The sequence below is a fragment of the Erythrolamprus reginae genome, chromosome 9 (assembly GCF_031021105.1).
Source record: "Erythrolamprus reginae isolate rEryReg1 chromosome 9, rEryReg1.hap1, whole genome shotgun sequence".
NCBI classification, from domain to species: domain Eukaryota; kingdom Metazoa; phylum Chordata; class Lepidosauria; order Squamata; family Dipsadidae; genus Erythrolamprus; species Erythrolamprus reginae.
The window spans coordinates 28,985,197-28,998,399 of NC_091958.1; the positions used below are offsets into that span (position 1 = coordinate 28,985,197).

Here is a 13,203-nt window from a genome sequence, read left to right on the forward strand (position 1 = left end):
TATAGAAAAGCAAGTGTGACCTTCTGCTCAGACAGGCTGTGTGGGTGTGGTGATTTGAAATGCAGGCAGGTGGCTAGAAATCAGAGCGCTCAGTGCTGCACAATAAAAGCGAACAACACACACAAAGAATACACTCCAGAACAAGAAAGCAGAGGAGCACGTGTAAGGAACACAATCAAAGGAAAAGTGTGAACTCCTTTTGTAGGCTTTCAATTCACTTCAAAGCCCTAAACTCAGGTTGTCCTGCAGGGCAAACAGAATTCTCCCACGAATGAAGGCAGACCGTCCTGTTCTTGTTCTGCGCAGCCCCAGACCATTACCTGTGTTCTGGGTAATCTGGCGCTTTGTGATCATCTGCTTGCATTTGGGATCCATCACCTCGCTGTTTTTGTTCTGTTTCAAGCACTGCAGCATGTTCTTTGCATCTGCTTCTGGGCAGAACCTCTGCAAAGAGAGACGGAGAAACAACTCAGCAAAGAGAAACATTTCCCATGCTTGGACATCTCCTTCAACTAGGAAAGAGGGCAGGCAGGGTGGAGAGCCTCCTGCCTGGACTGGCTTGGAGATTCATCCTTCCTCCAAGAACTCCAATAGTTCACCTTCCTTACACAGAGGAAATGAGGGATGAGGGCATCAAATATCCTGAGTCTTCCATGCCCATCCCATAAAGCTACCCCCATCCCCAGGAACCATAGTGAAGCCATGCTTAGAATGTAGTATTGCAGGTTGACTCTGTCGACTGCCAAAAGTTCAATCCTGACAGAGCAAGGTTGACTCAGCCTTCCATCCTTCCGAGATGGATAAAATGAGGACCCAGATTGTTGGGGGAAATGCTGACTCTGTAAACCATTTAGAGAGGGCTGTAAAGCACTGTGAAGCAGCATATAATCTAGGTGGCTATTGCTATTCTTTCCCACATGGAGGGGAGGAGAAGGGAGAAGAGGAGAATCTGAAAGGGATTTTGGAGTTCTTCTAGTCCAGCTCCCTGATCAAGCAGGAGAACCTATGCAAGAGAGCAACTAAGATGATTAAAGGCCTGGAGACTAAAATATACGAAGAACAGGTGCAGGAATCGGGCTTGGCTAGTCTAGAGAAAAGAAGAATTAGGGGTGACATGATAGCAGTGTTCCAGCATTTGAGGGGCTGACACAAATAAGAAGGGAGTCAACCTATTCTTCAAAGCACCAGAAGGAAAAACAAGAAATAATGGTTGGAAACTAATCAAGGAGAGGAGCAACCTGGGATTAAGGAGAAACTTACTGACATTAAGTGCAATTAACCAGTGGAACAGCTTGCTTTCAGTTGTTGTGGGTGCTCCATCACTGGAGGCTTTTAAAAAGAGACTGGACAGCCACCTATCTGATATGGTATGAGCCTCCTACTTAAGCAGGGGGTTGGACTAGAAGACCTCCAAGGTCTCCTCCAGCTCTATTCTGATTGACTAAAATCCAATTAGACCGTGTATCCAGCGGCTGTCTCCCTTTCCTTCCCAATGTTTAGGCCAAGACGTTCCTGGGGCAAGGATTGGTCATCTTTACCTTGATCATCTGTTTGCACACCCGCATGAGGGTGTAATCCAGTTCTGGATCCATCATCTCTGTTTCTTGGAGTTTGAAGACTTTTTGATGGCAGCGGCTGGTTAGCTGTTTCTTGTTTTCTTTCAGACACTCAATGATCTGCAGGGAGAGGAAAAGATTGATTAAGCAAACATTGAGAAGCACTGACTGTAAGAGGGCAGCACTAATGAAACAGACCTGGTATGAGTGAAAGACTACACTCTTCGGTCAAAATGCATTTTGGTAAGAAGACACTTATGTTAGATAGCATCAAATCCCAGCCCAGCATTGACCCTTGCAAGGCCTGGACTGCAGATATAGCATTATTGTTTCTTAAACCTTGCCCTTGAAGATGTACGGACTTCAACTCCCAGAATTCCACAGCCAGCCATGGTTTACATCTAAAATTAATTAGCCAAGCTTGAGAAACACAAGGTGACATTCTTGAAGTTTTAGTAGCAAAATGTTTAACTTGACAGTAAGCAAAACCCTAATTTCAGGAGCAAGAAAGAATTTGAAATGGAGCCATTTCTACCACTAGCATGGCAATTTCAAAATGAATGTTTTCAGCAACTGGTTATTATAGAAGCACTGATTACAAAGTATTCCAGAATGCTTCAAAAAAGTGAAGGGCCACATTCATGGCTCAACCCATGTCTCTTGTTCCAAGCAGAAGCAACTAGAGAGAAAAGCAAGGTTAAGGCATTTTCTGTTTTGGCTACACTCAAGAAATTAACAAGAACGGCTAAAGCAAAAAAATTGTCTGTTTTCCTTCCTTCCTTCCACCCAACTCCCTAGGGACTCCCTAGGGGCTCACAGCAAAAATACAAGACATCAACAATAGTACCAAAACCTCTAAAAACAGTTTAAAAAGCAACTTACAATACAAACAGTTAAACTCCTGCATACCATTCATGGCCGGATCTCACTGGTTACCACCATAAGATCAACGGCTGCAGCTCTATCTGAAAAGCCAGGTCTTTACTGCTTTCCAGAAGGCCAATGGGGTGGGGATAGTCCGGATCTTAGGAGATAACTGGTTCCAGAGAGCCAGGGCAGCCACAGAGAAGCCCCTACCCCAAGGACCCGTCAGCCAATATTGTCTGTGGGCCTTTACCAGTCATTGGGAGCTATGTGGTAGAGGGCGGTCTCAAAGATTTATACAGTGGTACCTCAAGATACGAACCCCTCGTCTTACGAACAACTCGTGATACGAACCCGGGGTTCAGGAAAAATTTGCCTCTTCCTACGAACTTTTTTCATGTTACGAACGCCAAACCCGAACTTCCGGGTTCAGCGTTCGGAGGCTGCTGGAAAGCCGCCCGGCTGTTTTAAAAGGTGACAGCCGGCGGCGGGGCTTCTTTCCGGGTTCGGGAGGCCACTTTGGGGTTTTGTCTGGGAGAGAGGGCAGGAGGTCCGGCGCTGGGGCAGGGAGTCAGGAAGGTCCTCCTGCTCTCCCCCCCCCCCCCCAGCGAAAAACACAGAGACGGTCTGACAGGCAGGGAAGAGCAGCCTGGAGCAAAGGGAGTCTGAAACCGCCGGCGGCTTCAGCTTCCCATTGCTGCGCGGGGCGGCGGCTGACAGCCTTTGTATATTTGGCTGGGGGGGGGCAGAAGCAGGAGGCGCAGGATCGGCGGGCGTGGGGCGAGGCAGCAGGTCTGCATCCTGGGCGGGGCGGCGGGCGAGGAGGCGCGGCCGAGCGGGCCAGCGAGGGTGCATCCAACTTGAGGGGCTGGCGGGAGGAAAGGGAATGCCACGGGGCTGGGCTCGGCTCCCCCCTCGGCTCCCCCCCTTACCAGCCTCGCCGCGGAAGGCTCCATTCTGTTCCCTGAATGGAGACCGCCGGCCGCTCAAACGGGTAAGGGGGGGAGCCGAGGGGGGAGCCGAGCCCAGCCCCGTGGCATTCGCTTTCCTCCCGCCCGCAGCCGACTGACCGTGGGCTCCTTCCCGACCTCGGAGAGCTTCCTGGTTTTCGTGAGCTTTCATGCCCTGGAAGCTCTCCGAGGTTGCGAAGGAGCCCACGATCAGTCTCGGCTGCGGGCGGGAGGAAAGCGAATGCCACGGGGCTGGGCTCGGCTTCCCCCTCGGCTCCCCCCCTTACCAGCCTCCCCGCGGAAGGCTCCATTCTGTTCCCTGAATGGAGACCGCCGGCCGCTCAATCAGGCGGGCAGGGAACAGAATGGAGCGTTCCGCGGCGGGGCTGGTAAGGGGGGGAGCCGAGAGGGGAGCCGAGCCCAGCCCCGTGGCATTCGCTTTCCTCCCGCCCGCAGCCGAGACTGATCGTGGGCTCCTTCCTGACCTCGGAGAGCTTCCTGGTTTTTGTGAGCTTTCATGCCCTGGAAGCTCTCCGAGGTTGCGAAGGAGCCCACGCTGGGCTCGGCTTCCCCCTCGGCTCCCCCCCTTACCAGCCCCGCCGCGGAAGGCTCCATTCTGTTCCCTGAATGGAGACCGCCGGCCGTTCAATCAGGCCGGCAGGGAACAGAATGGAGCGTTCCGCGGCGGGGCTGGTAAGGGGGGGAGCCGAGGGGGGAGCCGAGCCCAGCCCCGTGGCATTCGCTTTCCTCCCGCCCGCAGCCGAGACTGATCGTGGGCTCCTTCCCGACCTCGGAGAGCTTCCTGGTTTTCGTGAGCTTTCATGCCCTGGAAGCTCTCCGAGGTTGCGAAGGAGCCCACGGTCAGTCGGCTGCGGGCGGGAGGAAAGCGAATCCCCCGTGGGCTCCGTTACATCTTCCGCTGCCAGCCAGGCCTTGCTGGCGGCAGCGGAACAATCGCCTTCCTCCCGCCCGCAGCTGACTCTCCCAGGCAAAAAGTTGCCGGCATTCTGGGATGATGGGGCCGGACTTCCCAGGCGGAAGGCGTGCCCCTCTCCCCGGCATCTTTTTGCCTGGGAGAGAAGATGAAATGCCGCTCGTAGCAGCTGCTAGGAGCGGCATTTCACTTTCTCTCCCAGGCAAAAAGTTGCCGGCATTCTGGGATGATGGGGCCGGACTTCCCAGGCGGAAGGCGTGCCCCTCTCCCCGGCATCTTTTTGCCTGGGAGAGAAGATGAAATGCCGCTCGTAGCAGCTGCTAGGAGCGGCATTTCACTTTCTCTCCCAGGCAAAAAGTTGCCGGCATTCTGGGATGATGGGGCCGGACTTCCCAGGCGGAAGGCGTGCCCCTCTCCCCGGCATCTTTTTGCCTGGGAGAGAAGATGAAATGCCGCTCGTAGCAGCTGCTAGGAGCAGCATTTCACTTTCTCTCCCAGGCAAAAAGTTGCCGGCATTCTGGGATGATGGGGCCGGATTTCCCAGGCGGAAGGCGTGCCCCTCTCCCCGGCATCTTTTTGCCTGGGAGAGAAGGTGAAATGCCGCTCATAGCAGCTGCTACGAGCGGCATTTCACTTTCTCTCCCAGGCAAAAAGTTGCCGGCATTCTGGGATGATGGGGCCGGACTTCCCAGGCGGAAGGCGTGCCCCTCTCCCCGGCATCTTTTTGCCTGGGAGGGAAGGTGAAATGCCGCTCGTAGCAGCTGCTAGAGCCGCCGGCATTTCACCTTCCCTCCCAGGCAAAAAGAAGCCGCGCTGCTGCTCCAGTCGCCCGGTCCTCTCCTGCCTCCCGCGCCGATGTTCCCCATTGCGTTGGGGGCCGCCAGCCCCGAATCGGACGCAACCTCGCCGCTACCCGCTGCCACCGCGCCCACTGCCGGCCCCATTCTCGCTGGAGGTCTAGCCGGAGCCAGGTCCGCTCGGCCGCGCCTCCTCGCCCTCCGCCCAGCCGCCCAGGATGCTGACCTGCTACCTCACGGCGCGCCCACCGCCGGCCCGATCCTGCGCCTCCTGCTTTCCCCCCCCAGCCAAAAATATAAAGGCGGTCTGCCGCTCCCGCGGAGCAATGGGAAGCTGAAGCCGCCCGCGGTTTCAGCCTCCCTTTGCTCCACGCTGCTCCGCCCTGCCTGTCTTTGTGTTTTTGGCTGGGGAGGGGAGCAGGAGGACCTTCCTGACTCCCTCCCCCCAGCACTTCACCCAGGACAACAGGCAGGGCGAAGCAGCGTGGGGCAAAGGAAGGCTCAAGCCTCCTTTGGTGGTGGCGGCCGGCTTCCCGGTTTCTCAGTTTTGGGCTTTCACGCATTAATTGCTTTTCCATTGATTCCTATGGGAAACAATGTTTCATCTTACGAACTTTTCACCTTACGAACCTCCTCCCGGCACCAATTAAGTTCGTATCTTGAGGTATCACTGTATTTTATAAGCTTATATTTTAAGTTAATTCAAATGAAATAGAGTTACCATAAATTCATTATGGTCATTTAAAAAATATGCTATTCTATCGCAGGCACATTCCAACAGCAATTATGGAAGCTTTGTAAATCATATCCAAAACTTAAAAGGATGGCATGCGGATTAGAGGCTTTGTATTATCATACATTTATCATTTTGCCATTCATTACCCACCTTATTGGTGACACGACCAGCATATAAATTTAATAACTACACATATACTGTACATACATACTCTCAATTAGCAGCTCTCCCAAGTGCTGGGAAAGGCAACCTCAAATCCGGCTCAGGCACCACTGCTTTGCAATAAAATATACGAGGAGCGGAGACCAGAATCGTTACACCTTGGAGAAAATTTGACGAACGTGCACACAAACACCTAGGGATACATCTCTATAAGCCTCTCATCACCTGGGCATTGCCGTAGGGAACGTTCTGGCAGTAGTTCCTAATGTCAGTTTTACATGCTTCATGGAGATCTGGTTCTAGGCGGATATCTTCAGTCTGCAAGGCAAATTCAGATCCAAAGAGGAAAATGAAACAAGAGCAGCCATTGAAGCTCAGAGCAAACTGGCAGCTTTATTTAGATCGAACCGAAGTCACAAAGCACTCTGCGCTTTTCAAGATCCCACGAAACCATTGAACTGAATCCCAGGTCTGCAGGAGGGTGAAGGGGAGGATGACATGCATTCAAAGCACTCGGGCTTAGCCTTAAGACGCAGCGTAAAAAAGCATTATTTAGGACTGAGCTCTCCTCAGCTGTCCTCCAGTAGGAGCCTGAATTGGGCCTAAGCCTTGCCTCCAAACCCTGCCGAGAAACGATTCTGAGACTGGAGGGAATCAGACTGGGCAACACCCTGGACACTCTAGAGGACCGCCTTCTTGTGGCAAAATGCCAGAGGGGAACACAAACTGCAGCAGAGGATAATCAGGGGAAAATAAATAAGCAACGAGTGGCAGTCTTGTGTTTTTAACTGGCGTCCCACCAGATTCCCCGAGAAACCTGTGCCAGACAGACGGATGGACGGACAGCAGCCGGGCCCGTTTACCATTTCCAGCTCCTCCACCCGCAGCTGCTTGCGGCATTTGAGAGAGACGCGGTGCTCTTTGGCATCCTGCAGGGTATCATTGCGCACCGTGGTGCTCAGGCAGATCACCACGTCCACCCTGAAGAAAAAAGAAGCATGAGGTCTTCCCCCAGACCAGACGAAAGGCGGTTAGGCAGCCCCAAGCTATGGAGGAAAACCACAGACATACTTTTTCTTGATGTTGGGACACAACTTCAGCACGTCTTCCTTGCAGGCCATTTTAAATTTGTAGGAGAACCTGAAATCCTTCATTTGGATCTGAACAAAGAAAAGAAGAGAGCAGAGAGCATGAGCCCTCAACTCCCCTGAATGTGTCCGACACCCCCCCCCCCCCCCCAGGTCTAGGCGAGTTTCTTGAAGAAAGGGACCACAAGGAGCCCACTTTCTATTAACTGGGCTGATCCTGTCAAATCCATCCATCCATCCATCCATCCATCCATCTACAGTGGTACCTCAAGATACGAACCCCTCGTCTTACGAACAACTCGTGATACGAACCCGGGGTTCAGAAAAAAATTGCCTTTTCTTACGAACTTTTTTCGAGTTACGAACGCCAAACCCGAACTTCCGGGTTCGGCGTTGGGAGGCTCCTAGGAAGCCGCCCGGCTGTTTTAAAAGGTGACAGCCGGGCTGGGGGGCTTCCCAACAACCTCCCGAACCCCGAACTCTTGCCGAACTTCCGGGTTCGGGGTTGGGGGTGTGTGCTGGGAAGCCCCCCAGCCCAGCTGTCACCTTTAAAAACAGCCGGGGGGCTTCCCAGCAGCCTCCCGAAGCCGAACGCGGAAGTTCGGGTTTGGCGTTTGGCTTCGGGAGGCTGCTGGGGAGCCGCCCGGCTGTTTTAAAAGGTCACAGCCGGGCTGGGACGCTTGCCAGCAGCCCCGACTCCCCGCCGCTCACCCATGGCCGGCAGAAGATCACTCTTGCCTGGCTTCCCCGCGAGGCATCAGGTCAGCATTCTGTGCGGGTGGGCGGCGGGGAAGCCGGCGGCTGTGGCAGCTGCTGCAGGAGGATTTCCCCCTCCTCGTCTGCTGCCCGCCCGCCCAGAATGCTGACCTGATGCCTCGTGTGAAGCCGGGCAAGAGCGATCTTCTGCCGGCCATGGGCAAGCTACAATAGGCTTCCACGTCCTTCGCCCGTGCCTGGCGGGAGGTGAAGAGTGCTTTGCCCAGTGCAAAGTTGACAGCAAGCAGCTCCGCAGTCGCCGAAGGAGGCTTAACTGCACCCCTCTGTCCCACCCATCGCCCGTGGCCAGCAGAAGAGCGGGGATAGGCAGGAGGAAGTTATGCTGGATACGGGCGATGGGTGGGACAGAGGGGTGGGGTTAAGCCTCCTTTGGCGGCTGGGGAGCTGCGCGGCTTTGCCTTTTGCTGGAAGGGCAAGTGAAGCGCCGGATCTCCTGCCTTTTGCCCAGCCAAACCCCCAAATGTCTCCGCTGTAGCAGCTGCTACAATAGACTTCCACGCCTTTCGTCCGTGCCTGGCGGGAGGTGAAGAGTGCTTTGCCCAGTGCAAAGTTGACAGCAAGCAGCTCCGCAGTCGCCAAAGGAGGCTTAACCCCACCCCTCTGTCCCACCCATCGCCCGTGGCCGGCATAACTTCCTCCTGCCTATCCCCGCTCTTCTGCTGGCCACCGGTGATGGGTGGGACAGAGGGGTGTGGTTAAGCCTCCTTCGGCGACTGCGGAACTGCGCGGCTTTGCCTTTTGCTGGGAGGGCAAGTGAAGCGCCGGATCTCCTGCCTTTTGCCCAGCCAAACCCCCAAATGTCTCCGCTGTAGCAGCTGCTACAATAGACTTCCACGTCTTTCGTCCGTGCCTGGCGGGAGGTGAAGAGTGCTTTGCCCAGTGCAAAGTTGACAGCAAGCAGCTCCGCAGTCGCCAAAGGAGGCTTAACCCCACCCCTCTGTCCCACCCATCGCCCGTGGCCGGCATAACCTCCTCCTGCCTATCCCCGCTCTTCTGCTGGCCACGGGCGATGGGTGGGACAGAGGGGTGGGGTTAAGCCTCCTTCGGCGACTGCGGAGCTGCTTGCTGTCAACTTTGCACTGGGCAAAGCACTCTTCACCTCCCGCCAGGCACGTACGAAAGGCGTGGAAGTCTATTGTAGCAGCTGCTACAGCGGAGACATTTGGGTGGGGGGGGGAGGCAGGAGGCAGGAGATCCGGCGCTTCACTTGCCCTCCCAGCAAAAGGCAAAGCCGTGCAGCTCCCCAGCCGCCAAAGGAGGCTTAACCCCACCCCTCTGTCCCACCCATCGCCCGTATCCGGCATAACTTCCTCCTGCCTGTCCCCGCTCTGGCAGAAGAGCAGGGGCAGGCAGGAGGCAGTCTTTAACATGCCGCAGAGGCTCTGGAGCGCCGCCTGGTCTTCGCAGCACTGGTTTTCGCCCTTGTTGCATTCGCGAGCTTTCATTCCCAGGAAGCTCTCCGAGCTCGGGAAGGATCCCACGGTCAGTCGGCTGCGGGCGGGAGGAAGGCGAATGCGGTCCGGAGGCTGGGAGGGAGGCGGAGAAAGGGATCAATGTAAAAGCGCTGGGCTGGGAACGTCTTTGGCCAATTAGCTCCTGGAGCGTGGAGGCTGCCTCCCTCCTCCTCCCGTATTCCGCCTCCCTTCCCTTTGAGTCATTGCAGCCGGACAGTAACTGTCTACCCAATCCACCCATGAGGCTCCCTCTGGGCAGTCTGCACTGTCTCTCTCCCCCCCCCCCCCGTCTCCCCCCTCCTCTACCCACCCCCGAACGATCTGAATGCCGGCAGCAATGAGGCAAAAGGGGTGAGTTTTCTGCTTGCACGCATTAATCGCTTTCCCATTGATTCCTATGGGAAACATTGTTTCATCTTACGAACTTTTCACCTTACGAACCTCCTCCCGTCACCAATTAAGTTCGTATCATGAGGTATCACTGTATTTGATTTCTATGCTGCCCAACTCCCTAGGGCCTAGGAAGTCAGTACGGCTCACAACAAAAACAGGTATAGATATATATAAAAAAACACTTCAATTTAAAATAGTAACAGCCATCCATACATTCATGGACTTTGCTAGTCATCGACCCGAGGTCAATGGCCCCAGACTTGCCAGAAGAACCAGGTCTTTATGGTTTTCTGCTCCAGGTACCCATCCTGAAAGAAACTGGGGAGTTTGGATCCAGGGATGAGCTTCAAGTGGCAGCTCTCTTTCTCAAGCACAGTTGGCACTCCAGTAGAATGCACTCCTAGGTTTCTAGAAAAATGGAGATGCCTGTCCTTTTTTAAAGACAGCAATTGGGCAGGAAGGCCTTCCAAGTGATGGCAGTAGCTGAAGAATATTATTTTTATTAGTATTCTATGGATGCTTTTACACTGATATATACAATCAGTCCCCCTGAGTTGCTAGAACTGGCAACATACAAGCAGCTGGGAATAAACGAATAAAACGGCTGTACTCACTAGCTGGAAATGCGTAACTCCAACTGCACACTTCTCATTCATCTCCTTCTGATGTTTATTCTGAACGAGACACTCCATGAGGTCTCCTGAGTCAATTTGGTTGTCTGCCATTTCCTGAAGGGGAGAAGGAACAATTAAGGGCATGTAATGACTGTCTGGCAGAAACTCGCTCCCTTCTTGGCAGCCTCCACTGTCAAATTAAGGAAGGCATAAATCATAACTTGGAAAAGTCTCAAGAGGTCTGCGTGAACTCAACTATCACCTTAGAAGGTGAGGGAGAAATAGCCAGTCTTGGCCCCAGAACAATCCCGTTGCCCTCAGTCGTATTTCCTCAACACATCAACCACTAATTCCATTCCCACTTGGCACTGCCAACCGCTGACTGCCAAGGGAATTTAAAGCTGCATCCCAGTGCACATCCCCAGGACAGCAAAATGGGGAAATACAGGCAGGATTAATTTTTATATAGAATAGAATCATAGAGTTAGAAGGGACCTTGTAGGCCTTCTAGTCCAACCCTCAGCCCAAACAGGAGACCCTACACCACTTCTGGCAAATGGCAGCACTGTCTCCTTTTGAAAGCTTCCAGTGATAAAGCTCCCATGGCTTCTGAAGGCAACTTCTGTTTCATGGGCTGATTGTTCTCCTTGTCAGAAAATCCCTCCTTATTTCTAGGTTGAATCTCTCCTGGATCAGTTTTCATCCATTATTCCTTGCCTGGCCTTCAGGGGCTTTGGAAAATAGCTTGATCCCCTCCTCTCTGCAGCATATGTTTCCATAAAACCGAATTCTCTCATCAAATGCTATTCAAATCCCACAGAGACATGAGTGTGAAAATTAAAAGCCAGTTCGTACATAAGGCAGAAATTCTACGCAAAGTAAAATTTGAAACTCTTTCTGACATACTGGTAGTTTTAGACTTATGGCCACAACTGAGCCCAGCATTTCTGTCATGAAGTGAAACATTTAAGTGAATTACTTGACAACCTCTCTTGCCACAGTTGTTAAGTGAATCACTACAGTTGTTAAATTGGCATGTTGGAAGGTCACAAAAGAGGATCACGTGTCCCCAGGGAGAGTGCAACCGTCATAAATGTGAAGCAGGTGCCAAGAATCTGAATGTAAATCACACGACCCGGGGAATGCTGCAATGATCACGTGTGAAAAATGGCTATACGCGGCTTTTTTCAGTGCCGTTGTGACTTCTTCGGTCACTAAACAAACCATTGTAAGTTGAGGACTACCTGCATTCCATTCCAAAATGCTGGTTTTGCTTGGCTTCATTATGCAGAGTACTAAAGCAGCGTTGCACGAGTATCGTCTCCACCTTCCAACAAACATCCGCCATCTTGAGAGACTCAGGCCAGAGCTGAGCAAACCATTTCAATTATCTCACAGGTGAAATCTGCTCACTTTTCCTACTGGTTCGGAAGGGCACACCTCAAGCATTTTTACCCTGTTCTGCTTCCCTGAACTAATTCTCATAGCAAAAAACTCCTTTCTGAAGCAGGGGAGAAAGGGAGAGGAAGGTTGAATGGAAACTGATCTGACAAGGATGATGGCTCCAGGGATCAGGCTCTCCACCCTCCGCTTGCTCTTCTAACTCCATCTCTCTGGCACACAAATGATCCACTGTAATAGGGGTCTCCAACCTCGGCAGCTTTTAAGACTCGTGGACTTCAACTCCCAGAATTCCTCAGCCAGCAAAGCTGCACTGTAATACAAGGCCTCAGACTACATTTACCCCCTTCTGTTACACAGATAAGTAGGAACAGTGCATTTTACTACACTGCACTTACTCATATTCCCTCGGATGTTACAATATATGTATATTCTGTAGAAGATGGGTGGTTTAGAAGTCATAACTACGACGGGAAAGAATCCACACTTACATGGCAGAAGGTCTGGATGATGGGTTCACATGCTCGCATCAGCAAGGCTTCTATCTGGATATCCTGTCAGGAGAACCCAGAAACCAGTCAGTTCACTCTGGGTCATGCCCAGTTTTTAATACAAACAATACTCTGAGATAGTTAATACTTCTTGGCAATTCAAATGGCAATTAAATAGTTACCAGGCCATAAATGCTGCAGGGATTGCCAGAGATGATGGTAATAATGCTATCCTATAGTTCATTTGTCCTAAGAATTTAAAACCATCTTATTTCCCATTCCTGTAACTTTTCTTTGTTTTCCTCCAGGACTAGATAAGGATGTTATCTTCATCCACCAAGTTTACATTTTGATTCTCTTTTTATAGAAAATTGCTTTTATAGCATCTCCTTTGTTCATTCTGCTTTTATGAGGGGATATCTGGACATACGTGCCAAAGCATCTCAGCAAAGATTGCAGCAAATATTACTTTCCATACTTTTCTCATGCATACACGTCACAAACCTTGCACACCACCATTTGTCCTGTCCTGTCCTTTTCCCTTAAGTTGTTTAAGGCACCACCAATAGAAAAGGCTTCTTCTTGTTTCTTCTCAGGCACTTGGATTAAGCCAAGTATGAATGACAAGCTTGAGAGAAAACATGGAGACTCCTCCACTTAATTCTGTTGTCAAACTTCTGTTAAGTCTCTCTGCTTACTCAATCAATAAAGTTACTCTCTGGAAACTGGCTACTTGATATTTTTGCTAAGTATCTGCAACAGCCTCTGCTATCTCAGCAAGAAGGAATCCCCCAACAAACATCTGATTAACGTAAAGATATAAAAACTATCACAAAGTAAGGAAAACGTGCAGAACATGATTTCTGGAATTCAATTTTTTTCCCCACAACCAGAAACTGGATTACAGTGTTCCCTCGATTTTCGCAGGGGATGCGTTCCAAGACCGCCCGCGAAAGTTGAATTTCCGCGAAGTAGAGATACAGAAG

At 51.9% G+C, this 13,203-nt stretch overlaps 1 protein-coding gene across 1 annotated transcript in view; it reads right to left on the minus strand.

Annotated features, from left to right (window-relative positions):
- Window positions 1-13,203, minus strand: part of GLG1 (golgi glycoprotein 1) — a 126,475-nt gene that overhangs the window by 15,031 nt on the left and 98,241 nt on the right. Inside the window, exons 14-20 of the mRNA XM_070760682.1 lie at window positions 12,218-12,280; window positions 10,326-10,439; window positions 7,071-7,159; window positions 6,863-6,980; window positions 6,225-6,317; window positions 1,539-1,676; window positions 321-444 (exon numbers count right to left, since the gene is read on the minus strand). Coding sequence (XP_070616783.1) covers window positions 321-444; window positions 1,539-1,676; window positions 6,225-6,317; window positions 6,863-6,980; window positions 7,071-7,159; window positions 10,326-10,439; window positions 12,218-12,280 — 739 coding nt within the window. The remainder of the gene's footprint in view (window positions 1-320; window positions 445-1,538; window positions 1,677-6,224; window positions 6,318-6,862; window positions 6,981-7,070; window positions 7,160-10,325; window positions 10,440-12,217; window positions 12,281-13,203) is intronic.